The sequence below is a fragment of the Mytilus galloprovincialis genome, chromosome 3 (genome assembly GCF_965363235.1).
Source record: "Mytilus galloprovincialis chromosome 3, xbMytGall1.hap1.1, whole genome shotgun sequence".
Lineage (NCBI taxonomy): Eukaryota > Metazoa > Mollusca > Bivalvia > Mytilida > Mytilidae > Mytilus > Mytilus galloprovincialis.
This window is the reverse complement of record NC_134840.1, coordinates 32,586,031-32,604,161: the sequence shown is the minus strand read 5'-3', so window position 1 is coordinate 32,604,161 and position 18,131 is coordinate 32,586,031. Positions and strand designations below refer to the sequence as shown.

Here is an 18,131-nt window from a genome sequence, read left to right as displayed (position 1 = left end):
TATTACAATAAAAACGTTAAATGGTCGTCGATTTTCCCAAAAGTTTTGAAGTTGCACATAGGAAGTAGTGCTCGATAGAAATCCTTCTATAGTTTATTACCCCCTGTGCTGTGGGCTAAGATGTCAAAGAACAATTGTATGAAATATTTGATCACTGAAAATCTATAAAGATGAGTCGTTTACATTTCCAAGATGGCAAAAGTCGTAGGAATATTGTTTGTCATCGATACGTATTACATACGTCAGTAGTCTATTAATAAGCTGATATAAGTTGGCGGCAATTTCAAATTACATAGAAAACGAAATTTACGTACCTTTTAAATTGGGAGAATTCTGATGATACATAGGTACTTTATTATTAATCATTTTATTCGTTTTTTTGTCTGATTGAGATTATTTAAATCATCTTTATTCAGTAATCTTTAATGTATGCTCATTTGTTTTCTTGTTAATATTATTCCGATTTCTAGCAAATCACCTTCATGCTTGTCAAATTAAGTTGTTGTTATTGTAGTTTTCTGATTGGTCGATGTCAAGGTCATTTTAAGATTGTTTCGCTTTGGTGTTACACAATGTAACATAATGCTACACGTGCTTTGATCAAGCTCGATGTGGTTCAATAAATATTGTGATGTAAACTTTAACAACTGTTTTCTAAAGGACGGCATTATTTAACTTCAAAGTCGCATATTTTGTAAAACTTTAAGTCTGAATCTGTGACGCGTATCACACCGTAATTGATTTTGATTTACAAGGACTTTTCGATTTCCGGTACAGAAAAATACGACTTTTTTATATGTTTCTTTTTATAATTTTTCACATTTAAACACTCGTCAAGTGTTATTGAATCAAATCTATGCGGTTCCTTCAGCAACTTTATGCTGGTAAACGATTCCCCCATGAAAATGATAAGAAAAGAAATCGCATGATACGATAAAAAGGTAACGAGTCAACTAACGAGACTCGAGAAACGTTTAATATGTTTTCAACAAGTTAGGGTTACAAACAAGTTTTTCTTAATTCTTACTATTACAGTTATTGAAAGTTTAAATAAATGTGTTTTTTTTTATGATATTAGTAATGGAAGACAGTTAAACCGTAATCAACATATTTTAATTCAGTTATAATTTGAGACGTAAAAAAAATCGAGAGTGAAAATGGGGAATGTGTCATAGAGACAATAGCCAGATCTTAGAGCAGAAAACAGTCGAAGGTTACCAATGGATCTTTAATGCAGGGAGAAACTCCTACACCCAAAGGATTGCTTTTGCTGGCCCCTTAACACAATAACCATGATAACAAAAATGTAAACTATTTCAACAAGTCACTTGTTCAGGTGGAACTTTTAAACCAGAGGAAGAACAAAGTAACTACAATGTAGTTAATAAGTTCTGGAGAACTTTTCGGCTAGTTAGTTCTTTCCGCCTGGAACTTTCCAACGTCGGAACAAAAGAGCATTTACAATAACTTGGACATCATACTAAAATCAGAAGTATACACAAGAAATTAATAGAATTTAAAAAAATGTACAAAACAATTATGAAAAATAAATATGATATACAGCAACAATCACCACATTAGTGGGTCCTCACTATGGACAGGTACATACAGAATGTGGCGGCTTAAACATCTTAACTGGCACAAAACTCTCCTCTAACATAGGACAGTGTATGTGTATAATCTCAGACATTGAATTTTTATCAATATAAATTGGAAATAACTTTTGAAAGTGGTAGGATTGCATAACATAAACATTACTGTACAAGCATTATTTGATACTTTAGAAATAGCTGAGAACAATGCCTGAGATAAATATTTTGACTAATTCTTTACACTATTCATCTGAACGTGGCCAAGTTTGCCTTTGGGTTTTTGATTAACTGCCTATAGCACCCTTTGGTGCTTTGATTTTTAACACAAATTCGTCTGCCTATTAGGACGCAAATATTGTTATATACCTTTAATTTAGGGAAATGAATTTATATAAAAGCACTGCCATTGTTTTCTTATCTGTTTATGTATTTACTTGTTTACTTCCTACTTGTTTATACTATAAATTTTATATGAAGAATTCACCATTTCATCGATAGAATAGTCAAGGTTGTCTCATGTCTATTTTACTTGCGCGAATTGCAACCATAGTTTTACCACAATTACATAATGTATTATTACAAACACTATCATTTTTTTAAGCATGCCATGGACACTAATACTGCATCAAAACGGTTCGGGGTTCTAACAGCTCTACGACTTCGTACTTTATTTGGCATTTTAACTTTTTTGATTCGAGTTTTATGTAGAAAAAACGCACAACTTTACCTCATGGAATGACTACCTTAGTTTAAGCACAATTTATTTGATGCTTTTAAAAAATAAAACATAACAAATAAAATGTATCATAAAAAGTAAAATCTCAAAAATACTGAGCTCCGAGGAAATTTCCAAACGGAATGTCCCTAATCAAATGGCAAAATCAAATGAAAAAACACACCAAACGAATTGACAACAACTATAATATTTCGGAATTTGTACAGGCTTTTTCAAATGCAGAAAATGGTGGATTGAACCTGGTTTTATAGCACTAAACCTCTCACTTGTATGAAAGTCGTATATAAGTCATTTAAATACCAAAGTACTGACTACTGGATGTATGATTCTTGCGATACTAATATTTCATCAAGAAGATAACCCAGCAGTAGTAGGAAACAAAAGACTCAATTTCGTGTTTATAAAACTAGCGACCAAATGTTTGAAAAGACTATAAAATAAAACGTTTTAGATCATAAAACCTAAAAGGACCTGTTCAGAATCGCCTAATTGTCAAATGGTTGCAAACAACTGTTCTAATAGGGCTCTTCACGGTTAGTTCGGCCATATTGGATAGGGGCAGATTTTCATAATGGAGGTAAAAATAGTGCCAAAAATACGGGAACACATCATTTAAACAGAGCAGTGGCTTAGAAACATGCATACATAGGATTTCCCACGATTTCTTACTATTTCCACCTTTTTTCACAAAATCTGCCCCTGTCCAATATGGCCGAACTAACCGTGAAGAGCCCTATTATAAGTTTGCGTCATATATTATTTACACATCATACGAACTCTCCCATTTAAATTTAATCAAGTTATCTAGATGATTTTCCATCAGGTCTCAAAGTTAAAAGTTATCTAAAAGTAACTGACAAAATGAATTGACCATAAAAAGTAAAATCACATAAATACTTAACTCCGAGGAAAATTCAAAAAAGGAAAGTCCCTAATCAAATGACAAAATCAAAAGTTCAAACACATCAAACGAATGGATAGCAACTGTCATATTCCTGACTTGGTACACGCATTTTCTTATGTAGAAAATGATGGATTAAACCCGGTTTTAAAGCTAGTCAAACCATCTCACTTATAACATGAGCAACACGACGGGTGCCAAATGCGGAGTAAGATCTGCTTATCCTTCCGGAGCACCTGAGATCACCCCCAGTTTTTGGTGGGGTTCGTGTTCGCGTTATACTCCATGATATTGACAACGATGTGTGAACAAAACAAAAAAGTTTTTATATCCTATGGATTCTGTGAGGGATAATAGTAATGCTGTCGTTTTATCTCTCTGTTTCATTTAGTGAAAAACAAATTCCTAAGTAGAGACCATACGATCAACTATTGTTAATATGGGCCAAACATTGTGTGAAAAAGTATCAGAGTTCGTATAATGAACAAAAGTGATCGGATAACAGTAAGGAAATGGTGTGGATTTAAAGTAGCTAACACATATACACCGTGGGTTTTTTAATGATCTATTTTATAAAATTTACAGAACAAAAACGAACTTTTTTCCACAGAAGTCGTCTGTAAACATCAGTCTTTAGTTGTTAAAATATGTCTAGGTATAACATTTTGTTTGTTTCAAGTAATGATATTTAGTTAATTCTTACATACACGAATAATTAATTTCCTTTTTGAGAAGATTAGTATGTATTTGACGTACGAGATGCTGATGTGGCATAAATATATAAAGATATTCACTATAATCACCATCAGAGTAACCAACTATCCTACTACTTTTTTTAAAGGGTTCAGATACAGTTTGACACAAATAATATTTAAAGATTAATACTACCCAAAACATAAAAGGACAAGGAATCCAATGAAAGGTAAAGTTTTTTTTAATAGAAATTCATCAATACTAGAAGTGAGGGCGGCAACATACACATTTTTTCTTGATGTAAACATGGAAGTATTATGTAATACTCCATGTTGTAAAGCATGTGAATCATAGGACAAAAATTAGAAGATAATTAAATGAATTAAGAGCTCTAAAATCATTATTGTCTAAAAGCACGGAAGCCAATTATGAAGCTCCCAAAATATTTAAATTCAATTTGATCTCTCGAATTTATTAAATCGTGATTACGATTTTCAATTTTATAATCCTTTACTACATATAGCTCGTCAGATCAAAGAACGAAAGTAACAAATTAAGAACAATAGACTCGTCGGTATTGAATACTAGTTCATAGGTCATAATTAACTAATTTGTTTAACCTTGTTTAAAGGTGCCTTACATAGCAAAGAAAAGCATTAACTTGTGAAATGCTAAAATTAAAGCATAGGCATGATGTAGGATCATAGGTGTAAATAAAGAGCTAATAATAGCTGGTTGAGTCTAAGTATCGATAGGAAAATATCCAAAGATCTTACTACCATATTGAGCATACTAAATGCATATTTTTTTAAGGAATTGATCTTAATAGTATAATATCAACAGCTAAAAGATGTGAATTTTGTACATACATGGTTCAAAAAGTCAAAATTACAACTAAAGTAAATAGCAGACGATATTTCCACTCCCCATTTGTAGTTTGAAATTGAACTTGGTGAGATATGTTCCTCCTTCAATTCACTATTTTGCAAACAAAGCATGTTAGACCTCACTGCGATAACTGAAATTGAATAGAAGACCAGCTGAGGCCCACCTCCTGGTTGGGGATTTTCTCGCTGCATTGTGTCGGCTGATATCTGCTCTTTGATCAGGTTGTTGTCTCTTTGACATATTCCCCATTTTCATTCTCAATTTTATTATAGATTATAGATGAAATAAATCATAAATATTTTCATTACAGATGCAAGCTGATCACCCAGGGTTTGTGGTTGCCGATTATGCAGTCTTTGCAGTCACAATTATAATTTCATTAGGAATCGGAATTTATTATGCCTTTTCTGGTGGAAAACAGAAGACGACTTCAGAATATCTTGTTGGGAATCGACAGATGTCAATACTTCCGGTTGCCTTGTCCTTGATGGTATCGTTTGAGTCATCGATAATGATGTTAGGGTTTCCTGGCGAAGTTTATTCTTACGGAATCATGTTTTGGTTATCCAATGCAGGGTTTATGATAGCACTACTTCTTGGGACAAGAATAGTTGTACCTCTCGTACACCCTTTACGGATAAAGAGTGTTTTTGAGGTGAATCAATTTATATAAATTTTCTGTTTCTTGAATCAAAAACTACAAGAAGGTGAATAATACTAAAAGGACACTCAAACTCATTAGTAAATGAACACCTGCCAATACCATGAAAAAAAAGAAGAAAAATTATCAAAACACATACAACAGTTTACAAATATAACAAGGAAAACCGAAGACCGAGCAACACAAACCCAACCAAAAGTGTGATCTCATATGCTCCATAATGTTTAGCCGATCAATTTCTGCTCCACATGTGTCACTAATCGTATTGCTCATTTAGTACAAATCCGGTGATAAGTTTAATAAAGTAGGTCGAGAAATAGAGGAAATGATTGTGACTACGATAATTAGAAAATATCAGTCATCTGTAAACAGATTCTCCAAAATGGTCTACAATCTCGTGATGGCGTACGTAAAAGATTCGATGGGAGTATTTAAACTTCACTAATTGAAAATCTTGGTTGATTATCTTCCATATAAGCAGCAACCCTATGTCATGGAAATCAGTATAAGTGAAAGTAAAAGAACAAAAAATCCAAGGAAAAGTCAAAACGGAAAGTACTATAAAAAAAGCAAGTCAAAAGTTAAAACACATCAAATGAATGGAAAACAACTGTCATATTCCTGATTGGTACAGGCATTTCCTTATTTAGAAAATGGTAAATTTAACCTGGTTTAATAGCTAACTGAACCTCTCATTTGTATGACAGTCGCATAAAACTCCGTTTTATTGCCAGAAATGTTTGAAAACAATAGTTAAAATTGTCAAAAATTTATGTACAGCAGTCAAAATTGGTTTGTTATCTTATTCCCTATCGAACAACTATGTCATGAAATAAAATGAAAGGTCTGTAATAAAGTTTTAACTGGGAGATATAATAGACATTTCATGCTTCAAGTAAAAATATTGAATCACATACAAATGAATTTCTTGCTTCTTGTCAATTTCATTTGGAAAAAAGTAGCTACACGATTCCTAAAGTCTAAATATGATCACATATGTATGTATACATTTATGTTTCAGTATTTTGAACTAAAATATAAAGGGAGAGAAGTAAGATTACTGGGAACAACGATCGGGATGTTAGGTTACGTATGTATCAAAAATAAGTAAAATCACAAAAAAAAAAAAAAAAAAAAAAAAACTCTGAAGAAAACTCGAAACGGAAAGTCCTTAATCAAATAGCAAAATCAAACGCTCAAACTTATCAAACGAATGGAGAACAACTGTCATATTCCTGAGTTTGTACAGGCATTTTCTTATGTAGAAAATGATGGATTGAACATGGTTTTATAGCTAGATTAAACTCTCACTTGTCTGACAGTCGCATCAAATTCCTTTATGTTGACAACAATGCGTAAACTCGCCCCTTATACCAGGATTAGCATTGTGTATGCCAGTCGCACGTTTCGTCGTCAAAAGACTCATCAGTGACGATCGAATATAAAAGCTGAACAGGTCAGATAAAATATTGAGTTGAAAAGCATTGAGAACCAATAAATTCCGAAAGGATTTGCCAAATACAGCTAAAGGAATCAAAGGGTAGCAAATACTTAGTATTTCAAAAAAATGTATGTTTATACAGTTAATTTATTATTATGACCACATCAATGATAATTCATGGCAACACAAAAGTGATTACTTCTGGACTGGTGAAACCATCAAGGAATAACATCCCCAAAGCAGTGACATCGACCAAGTGGCTGTAAATAAATTCCATCTATAAATATCTATAAGATTAAAAGTTTGGACGCCAGGCGCGCATTTCGTCTACAAAAAATAGATCAGTGATGCTCTATCAAAATAAGGTGAAAAGGCAAAAAAAAGTACAAACAAAGAGCACTGAGGAACCTACAAGTCTAACATATATTCAATTCTCAATTTTAAGTTTATTGTTCAGAATAAACACCGATTAAGTTATTTTTAAACAAATAAAATTCATTCAATGAATATATATGCAAATGCCTATTCTTCTACATTTAGTATTTATCCATATGAATGTATTGATAATTCTAATGCAATTATTTTGTATCAATGGTTCTGATTGGATGACAGTTAGCGTAAAATTCTCTATCTCCTTGTCTGTAACTAAGGAAGCCGACATTTTGAATTGCTGAATGTATTGACATGTAATTTCTACAATAATAAGCCAAAAAAACTCACATGTTGCACCTAAAAATCTTCTTTTTATCAAATTTTCATTCATTATGAAGCGGCACAGAAGCCAGAAAACGCCCGGTGTTTATGTTTGACGTCGGAAGCATACCTATGACATCATCTATTGTAGGGACCAAAGAAGATACCATATTTTCGCGGAATTTTCTTTAATGAAGTTTTTACACTGAAATAATGATTGAAATTTAATTATGAACTTGCTTTGCATTAGAATAGAGATAACTGTATTGTATTTAAAGCTTTAAGGACGTCCATCAGTAGTTTTACTGTCGCAAATACCCGTTTACCTGTCTCCGCTACGCGTCGCCAGGTAAACTAAATTTGCGACAGTAAAACTACCGATGGACGTCCTTAAAGCTTCAAATACAATACAGTTATCTCTTAAGTTGATTTTTTGTCGAGCCTGCAACTTTTGTTGCAGAAAGCTCGACATAGGGATAGTGATCTGGCTGCGGCGGCGGCGGCGGTATTAGCTAACTTCTTAAAAGCTTTATATTTTAGAGGGTGGAATGCCTGGATGCTTCATACTTTGTATATAGATGCCTCATGTTACGAAGTTTCCGTCAGTCACATGTCCAATGTCCATGACCTCATTTTCATGGTTCAGTGACCACTTGAAAAAAAAGTTCAGATTTTTTGTAATGTTGAATTCTCTCTTATTATAAGTAATGTGATAACTATATTTGATATGTGCGTACCTTGAAAGGTCCTCATGTCTGTCAGACAGTTTTCACTTGACCTCAACCTCATTTCATGGATCAGTGAACAAGGTTAAGTTTTGGTGGTCAAGTCCATATCTCAGATACTACAAGCAATAGGGCTAGTATATTCGGTGTATGGAAGGACTGTAAGGTGTACATGTCCAACTGGCAGGTTTCATCTGACCTTGACCTCATTTTCATGGTTCAGTGGTTATAGTTAAATTTTTGTGTTTTGGTCTGTTTTTCTCATACTATATGCAATAGGTCTACTATATTTGTTGTATGGAATGATTGTAAGGTGTACCTATCTAGCGGGCAGATGTCATGTGACCTTGACCTCATTTTCATGGTTCAGTGGTCAAAGTTAAGTTTTTGAGTTTTGGTCTTTTTATCTAATACTATATGCCATAGGTCATCTATATTTGGTGTATGGAAATATTTAATGATCTTTATGTCAGTCGCGCAGGTTTTATTTGACCGTGACCTCATTTTCACTGTTCATTGCACAGTGTTAAGTTTTTGTGTTTTGGTCTATTTTTCTTAAACTATAAGTAATAGGTCAACTATATATGTTGTATAGAAGCATTGTTAGTTGTACATGTCTGCCTGGCATGGTTCATCTGACCTTGACCTCATTTTCAAGGTTCATTGGTCTTTGTTTAGTTATCTTGGTTAATGTTAAGTTTATGTGACAGTTGTATTAAAGCTTAGCTTTATACTTAGGACTATCAACATAATATCAATGATTAGTATAGAAGGCGAGACATTTCAGCGTGTGCACTCTTGTTTAAATACTAGTATTAAACTCTAAAAAATGTATAAATCAATCTAAGAAAGAAAAGTTACAGTCTTTTGTTCTCTTCAAATAATATTCAGAACAGAATCAGTTTTTTTTTCAAATCTATCCAATTACTATGTACAAAGGTCTAATCACTGTTAAGGAAACTCGTATTTATCTTTTAACATATTCCCTTTAAATCTATATCTTGTAAATAACTGATACATAAAACAAAGAAAAATAAAAAAAAAGAAATTAATCAACAACATGATAAACAAAACAAAAATTGTTTATCAGGCATATTTTTTTTTAGTTATAGTGAGTTTATGTAGCAATAGTTATCCACAAATTAACTAAAGTCCGACCAACAACCCATTGACAATCTAAATGTTACGGAACATAATAGTATCCCTCAATTTAATTATCATGGTTAAAAACATTGCAATTTCATGCTTTCGTTTTTATTATTGCACGCCTTTGACCATCGATATATAATGACCTTCTATGATGCGGTTGCTGTGCAGGTTGTAGTAAAATATTAAAAGCAGAAATTAAAATGCTACTTTTTTTCTTCTGTCACTATTTTCGCACGAATGAACCCTTCGCATAAATTATGATTAATCAGATTTTATTTTAAATCAATCATACAATAGATGGAGAAGTTAGTTTTTCTATTTACAATAGAGAAAAGGACACAATCCATTATATATACCCGACGACTAGTTCGGTATTTCATATCTACGAATTAAAGACAGCGAAAACATATACATCATATCTTTCAACTATTTCTTGATTGTGACATTGCAACGTATTTGGTATCGAGATCAATCGTCCTCCCTCAGAAACCTCTCCGACACCTTAAACATTAAAATGATTGAAAAAAGTTGAATAACAAAAATATTGAATTCTAAGGAAAGTGTCCAAAACGGAAAGTCCTTTATCAAATGAATTTCATGTTGTAATGAATAGTACTTGAATTCCCCATTGGAACTGCTGTTGTTGTAAGGGAAGAATCTCTTCATAGTTGTTTCATGTTCGGCAAAATGAAAATAAAGCAGAATCCCTCCCCTAAAAATAAAATAAGAAAAACAGTTTTCTAAATAAATAAATGAAATTGTGAAATTATTTTTTATATTTGCATTCAGGTTTTCTATATGGGAATTGTTCTTTTTGGTCCTGGTACTGCTCTGGAGGCAGGTACGGTTTTTAGCGTTTGTAAACACGCAAATGTTGTTTGTTTTTGTTATCAAAGCATGAAATAAAATCATAATGTAAACAAGAAATCCACATTTATAATCAGATTTGACTATTTATACAATTTCCTATTTCTGTCTCCTTCTTTTTTTGTCTATGCTTTTATGCATGCTTTGCGAAGGAAAACGTCTCTCAAAAATGTTGAAAGGTGCCTGTATCCTCATCTCCTCTTACTGTAATGTGTTAACAATTTAAAAGTATGAGTTAATATTGTGTGAACTTCGAACATTATTTGTTTATGTTTAGACAAGTTGAACAATTGAACTATTTCATAATTTCATAATGGTTTCTGTAAAACACGGAAGCGATATTTTTAAATTAATCACCTGCAACCCATGGTTCAATACCCTTCTTTAACGCATCCATTCAATTAATGAGTGTCACGCAAACTCTCGAATATCGAAACACTTGGGAGATGTATTCTACATTTGCATTGGCTGCTGAAGTTTTGAAACACAGAAATGAATAGTTCACAATTGGGAGGCTAACCTAATTCCCTTCGTCGTAATACTAAAAGATAAATAATATTCATATGACAACGAATTAGATTAACAATTTGGAAAACTTATACTGAAGGAGTTTGAACAGCTATTTCAATACAACGGTTTTGATTCAATCACATAACTAACATCATCAATATTTGTTATAAACATTTTTTTTAGTTACAGACATGCCGTATTGGGTATCTGTTGCGTGTGTTGCATTGGCATCAGTCATTTATACCTCTATTGTAAGTAAGCAAAGTAGCAAATATCAGTTTTCATTTGCTATTTTTCTTAATACAAATAACTGTACACCAAAACATATATAGTTAGAATTCACAAACGATTCCAGTGTTGTATTTTGGTACGCGCGTTTCGTTAGGATAAGACTCACCAGTGGTGCATCAATAAAAAAGAATAGTATGAAAGTTTATTAAAAAAAAAACATTTACAAATAAGGGTAAACATACTTAAGAGGTTCACATAATTTAACTTCTGAGAAACAATACAATTACAGAAAATTACCGTATCATTGATGGTTCGTGTCAACTGTAAATAATAAACCACAGTCCATCACGTTTTAAGACATATGTGTCACAGAATCAAATACAAAATCGTTGATAGAATAAATTATTATTTTATATTCAATTAATGAAATTTATTTTTTACTATGATGTTCTATTGATAATCATCTGTATTTTTAAGGGAGGAATTAAGGCAATAATATGGACGGATGTGTTCCAGTGTCTCATCATGTTTATGGGTATATTTGCTGTATTGATCAAGGTAAGCGAAATAAGAATAATATTGTTATAAATTAAAATCACTATATATATGTTCTTAAACTGTAAGGTACAATGTTGAAGGTACTAAAATTAGATATATAGTAACAGAAAAAAAAACACAACAACATACATGATTCTATTATCTTAGCCACACCTCCGTGTTTCCCTTGTTTACTGCACCACCCTTTGACGCTGTTCATCAATTACAACGACGGTTTTAACATATGGACCAGGTCCTATTTACCATTATGCCGCACACGAGATTGGTTTTGTTGGGTTTTTTATTCATTTTTAAGGGGAAAGGGGGGGGGGGGGTCAAATTAACTTTGTCCGTCTCTTGTTTACCTTGATCTATTTCGTTTTTTTTTAACAACATTTATACATTGGAACTTTTTAACCTTTACTCATCATTTTCTTGAAAGAACATTTTAGTTTTATGCCAAGATAACAAAATTTTTAATCCACATGTCTAAGCAATGTATTTTCATTGTAGCAGAGATTGAATATTTCAATACAATCCATAAAAAATGTTGCTGTTAGTTTGTGTGTGTGTGCGCGTATCGTTACACCGATGTGTCATTTAAGGCAGAGTTGATCGCTCACAAACTTTTTTAATCCTAGTACGCGTTTTGTCAGTCAGTTCACAGTCCGTAGCCTTTTACTTAATTAATTACGTTGATTGTAGTTTCCCATATTTTGTTTTCGTTTATCCTGTTTAGGATTTTCCTATTTTGTCATGCTATTGCATTTTTCAGCTTACTTACAAGAATCTTATAATGTATTGGTTTTGATCATCATAGGAGGCAAAGAACGATGATCTTCAGTTGTTTACTTGCTCTTAGATAGTTCCCTCATTTACAATCTCCTTATATTTATATCAACAGAAGTAAACACTCTTGCATGACGTCATTTTTTTAAATCACTGTCTATCATTATCCTCACGTTTTCTTTCTCCCACCTAGTCCAGCCCTGGCCTCAGTGACTCATTTTTAAAAATTTTTTTGTTGTTGTCACTGAGTCCAGCTCGCCCTCCATTACCTTCAATGGTGCAAGCTCCCGGGTAGATTACCCGGGGACGATAGAGACAATGACAGAGCCCTCAAGTACGAAGAATGTATCACAAATGGTAAAACTTGATAAAATAAACAAGTTGCATACCTGAAATGCTTGTACACTATATGGAAACTCATCTTAACAGAAGGAAATCCCTTGCAGTCGGAGCTGTGGACATCTTGTTTACATCAGTAACGCTATATTACGGAACGTGACGTTTCTACGTTATAACGTTAGACGAAACGAATTCAATGTATCGATACAGATTTTCAACGTTTAAACTCGTTAAATCAACTATCTTGCACCTCAAACTATTTAAACGCGGACCTTAGGGCACTGAATGCTGCTGGTAAATACTGACACTTTAAATCATGTTGATATATGTGTACCTTCTGTTGTTCAGATAAAGCTTACTGATTGTGTTTTTTTCTTCAGTTCCCGGCAAGTGACAGAAAGTTCAAACCAAATTAATCAGTTTTAACTTTTCCACATATCATGGTTCCTTTCAGTAGATGACAGGACAATTATTATAATAATTTTCTTCATTAATTTATCATCACACTTAATTTATCCCGAAATTCCATGAAAAATCCCGAATATTTAATTTGGGGTTGCCGTACGGCCAACAGGCGGCTCTGTCCATTTCCTTGCGATAACATATAATATATCAACCTTTTTTAAATGTGAATAAATTGTTACTTATGACAAAATGAAAAACAACTTTAATACTGACGATTTTCATTTTCTCTCATTTTTTTTTTAAGTTCTTGTTAATACTTCAACGCGGTAATTTTTTTTTCTTAAGCAGCGAATGATAAGTCTGAAATTGTTTTTCACTTAAAGTCTTTTATTAGTGTATTCAATTTAACATTGTAATTTAATGCAATTTAATTCATTTTTCTTTCTTTCAAATTAAAGAAACACATACCCGCTATTAACATATGGACCAAAATAAAGTATTTTGGATGGCGATTAATCATTTTCCAAGTCCAGTTTCCAAAATCGTATCTTGGCCAGACCATGCATCTCCGTTAACATTCGGATTGAAAAATTGTTAAAAAATAAAAGTGTAATGATTAGTTGATGAAGAGATTTCATATTGTCCCGTCATTGACTGAAAATTTACGAAAAAACGGAATAATCGTTCGAGTTATATTAGATTCTATTTTTTTAGTCCTAGAAGATATGGCCAACTATGAAAACATTCCTTTACAGGTGGGAATGTTTTTTTTTACCCGCAGAAAACGTTCATACATCCGAGTTAATGCAGCAAGTTCTTTAATTATGAAATCCTTAGAAAATAAAAATTCCTTTTTGTTTTGGTAACTATGTGACATTTTTAACTGTTAATTTCCCTAGATGCAGATCTAGAGTGCCGACAGATTTGTAGCAAAACGTAACGGTTATTTGACATTGATTGCTTTATCGTTTTCCACGGAATATTCTGCTCAATGTTGACCTTCAAAAATATCATTTTTAAATATTCTATTGATACCTAAGCATCTGCAAGATTTGTCTATATATTTAAGAATTGAATGCTTCTTTTTGTTAATTCATTGGGGTGTAAAAGCGTTGACCGAAGTTCATTTTGTATGAAGCGCGGAAGCGCTTCATTCTAAAAATGTGCGCACGGTCAACGCTTTTACACCCCTATGAAGTTACAAAAAGAAGCATTCAATACTTATAATTACATTTTTTAGCTATAATCATGAAAACACGAATTTTATAATTGTTTTATTTAATTAACCTATGCACTTTATTGAGGGACCACGTGTTATCATGAACGAAAAGTTTTATTGAGTAATGCAATTGCTTAAGGAATAACACGTGATGTGCAGTTAGCCAATTAGAATAAAGTATTATAATGAAACATAAATCTAATGTAATTATATACATATACATGTATATATCTTCTTATGCATTACGGACTGAGTTTTAACACTTTATTTTTATTCCTGCAATACCTTCTCATTTACATTCTTGCAAAAACTTCTCATTTATAATGCACGCCGTATCCAGGCGCGTAGCTCCCTTTACGCTAACACGCAGTTGCGTGCACTTCGATTCGATTCAAAATAAAAGTTTTATTGGAGATTATGACAAAATCAGACAGTAACTTGTATCTTTTACAAGATTTGAATTTGTAATACTCAGACATGTAGTTTTGGAGCACATTTTACAGTGTACGGTTCATCAGTTTGGAATGAGATGTACCAATCAGCATTAGAATTATCAGAACCCTTCGATATCGTTAGAATATACCGAGTTGATGTGGTGACAGACTATCGGAGCCAATCACCCTGCAAACACGCCAAAACAGTATTGGAAAGTCTCATTATTGTTTGCGTTCATAGACCATATGATAAGGGAACTGGAGTCGCGTCTAGCCTATTATCAGAAAATCGCTTCTTTTCGCTGTATCTGCTTCATCGTGTTGTAGAAAATATCACAAACGAACAAATCTCAACATTGTCTGAGACATATGAAACTGACCTGGCATGTAATTTTAACAAATTTAATCGGGAGGTCGCTCGATGCAGAACACGTACACTGGTTTAAAACATCTTGCGAGTGCTACCATGGAGATCTATCAGTGTACTACGTATGTTGAAAACAAATGTACGATCAACAATGAACAACGACAGTTACTAGCATCACTGCATATTCATCGGGATTTCAGTGTGAATATTGACAAAGTAATAGAGAAGTTTGTTTCTGCCTATAGACTTAAAAAGCCTAACCCAGAGTAAAAAGGGGGGGGGGTCCAACTATATGCTCCCATTCAAATGCATTGATTGTCCAAAAAAAAGAGGGGGTTCCAACCCCCGGCACCCTCCCCCTGGATCCGCCACTGGTATTACTCTATTCAGAAGATTTATTAATAGTTTAACATTCATATTTTTTTTATAAGTCCTATCTACATATAGCTCCCCTTTTAACCGTCCTATGACCGAAAACCGAAAAAAAAACACTTTTTTTCTGTATAAAAGGGTCCCAAAATTTTTTCGCCTCGCTCCGCTCGGCAGTAGTTGCTTCCACATCGTTTCATTCTAACTACGCCCCTGGTATCCCTATGAAATTTTGTTTTAGAAGTAGGAATTTAATTCAGAGAAACTCAGGTTGATGTATGAAAATCCGGGAATTGTAACCCTATTAATGCAATTTCGTTAATCCCATCCGTTTGAATATGATCACAAAAAACACCGATAGAAAAATAGAAAAACGAAATTTATTGGACTGAAAACATACAGATTGAATTAGGAAAAAGCAAAACACAAGCAGACGTTGAAACTCATGATCATACAAAAATTAGTTTGTTAGCATGGAAAGAGAAAAAAAATGGTTATTATTCGAATAACTTTCCCTGTATTTTAAGTAAAAACAGTCTCTGAAATTCATTGTTCTGTACAGAAAAAATCCAGGGCCGTGTCAGCGAAACTGTCCTAGGACTAGGACATGTCTTAGGATAATTTTCAGGGAACCAGTTTAATAGTCTTTCATTACTGAGTAAAAATATAATTTTTTCGTCAATAGACAAGTTATAAAATTGATCGTTATGTTTTACTGCTTCATTATACAATATATTTCGAAGGTCTGCTTACAGAGGACATAAAGTAAACCGGGCTGAAGTACGTCCATTATTCATAGTTCATTATTCATTATTCAATAATGAATAATGAAATAGCTCATTATTCACTATTCAATATTGAAAAATGAATAATGAATAATGAAATGGTTTATGTTTCATTATTCAAATTGAAGCGGTGAATAGTTAAAAATATATAAAAAAAATTGACCGTGACACTTTAGCTATATTTTGATTCGCAATTACCATAAGAGGGTTTACGGACGACCTAAATGCCACAATATGCATAAAAATGATGAAATATAAAAAAGAAGATGTGGTATTATTGTCAATGAGACAAACATCCACAAAAGACCAAAATGACACAGACATCCACAACTATAGCTCACCGTACAGCCTACAACAATGAGCAAAGCCCATACCACATAGTCAGCTATAAAAGGCCCCAATAAGACAATGTAAAACAATTTAAACAAGACAGCTAACGGCCTTATTTATTTTAAAAAATGGACGAAAAACAAATATGTAACACATAGACAAACGACAACCACTAAATTACAGACTCCTGAATTGGGACAGACACAGTCATACATAAATAATTCGACGGGGTTAAACATGTAAGCCAATTTTGAATAATGAAATGGATATCTTGAATAATGGAATGGACTGCTGCGACCCTTTAGCCCCTAATTATAGATAAACTTTATACCTAATTCGAAAGCTTATCACGAGAGGAACAAAATGTATATAGTCAACATGTTCCGCAACACATATTAGAGGACTTAAATGTCGAAATACGCGTGAAAGTTAAGAAATAGCCAATTTTGAATAATGGAATGGACTGCTGCGACCCTTTAGCCCCTAATTATAGATAAACCTATACCTCATTCGAAAGCTTATAACAAGAGGAACAAAATGAATATAGTCAACATGTTCCGGAACGCATATTAGAGGACTTAAATGTCGAAATATGCGTGAAAGTTAAGAAATAGCCAATTTTGAATAATGAAATGGATATTTTGAATAATGGAATGGACTGCTGCGACCCTTTAGCCCCTAGTTATAGATAAACTTTATACCTCATTCGAAAGCTTATAATAAGCGTAACAAAATGTATATAGTCAACATGTCCCGACACGCATATTAGAGGACTTAAATGTCGAAATACGCGTGAAAGTTAAGAAATAGTCAATTTTGAATAATGAAATGGATATTTTGAATAATGGAATGGACTGCTGCGACCTTTTAGCCCCTAATTATAGACAAACTTTATACCTCATTAGAAAGCTTATAACGAGAGGAAAAAATGTAGAGTCAACATGTTCCGCAACACATATTAGAGGACTTAAATGTCGAAATACGCGTGAAAGTTAAGAAACAGTCAATTTTGAATAATGAAATGGATATATTGAATAATGGAATGGACTGCTGCGACCCTTTAGCCCCTAATTATAGATACAATTTATACCTCATTCGAAAGCTTATAACAAGAGGAACAAAATGTATAGTCAACATGTTCCGCAACGCATATTAGAGGACTTCAATGTCGAAATACGCGTGAAAGTTAAGAAATAGCCAATTTTGAATAATGAAATGGATATTTTGAATAATGGAATGGACTGCCGCGACCTTTATGCCCCTAATTATAGATAAACTTTATACCTCATTCGAAAGCTTATAACGAGAGGAACAAAATGTATATAGTCAACATGTTCCACAACGCATATTAGAGGACTTAAATGTCGAAATACGCGTGAAAATTAAGAAATAGCCAATTCTGAATAATGAAATGGACATTTTGAATAATGAAATGGACTGCCGCGACCTTTTAGCCCCTAGTTATAGATA

At 33.0% G+C, this 18,131-nt stretch overlaps 1 protein-coding gene across 3 annotated transcripts in view; it reads left to right on the top strand.

Annotated features, from left to right (window-relative positions):
* The window catches only part of LOC143067734 (sodium-dependent multivitamin transporter-like), a 44,435-nt gene that overhangs the window by 922 nt on the left and 25,382 nt on the right, over positions 1 to 18,131 (top strand). For 2 of the 3 annotated variants that reach the window (XM_076241221.1, XM_076241223.1), the window contains exons 2-6: positions 5,121 to 5,465; positions 6,493 to 6,561; positions 10,269 to 10,320; positions 11,040 to 11,107; positions 11,565 to 11,645. In XM_076241221.1, the coding sequence (XP_076097336.1) occupies positions 5,121 to 5,465; positions 6,493 to 6,561; positions 10,269 to 10,320; positions 11,040 to 11,107; positions 11,565 to 11,645 (615 nt within the window). Of the gene's footprint in view, positions 1 to 4,070; positions 4,152 to 5,120; positions 5,466 to 6,492; positions 6,562 to 10,268; positions 10,321 to 11,039; positions 11,108 to 11,564; positions 11,646 to 18,131 lie in introns of all 3 variants that reach the window. The other variant, XM_076241222.1, reaches the window with a different exon arrangement.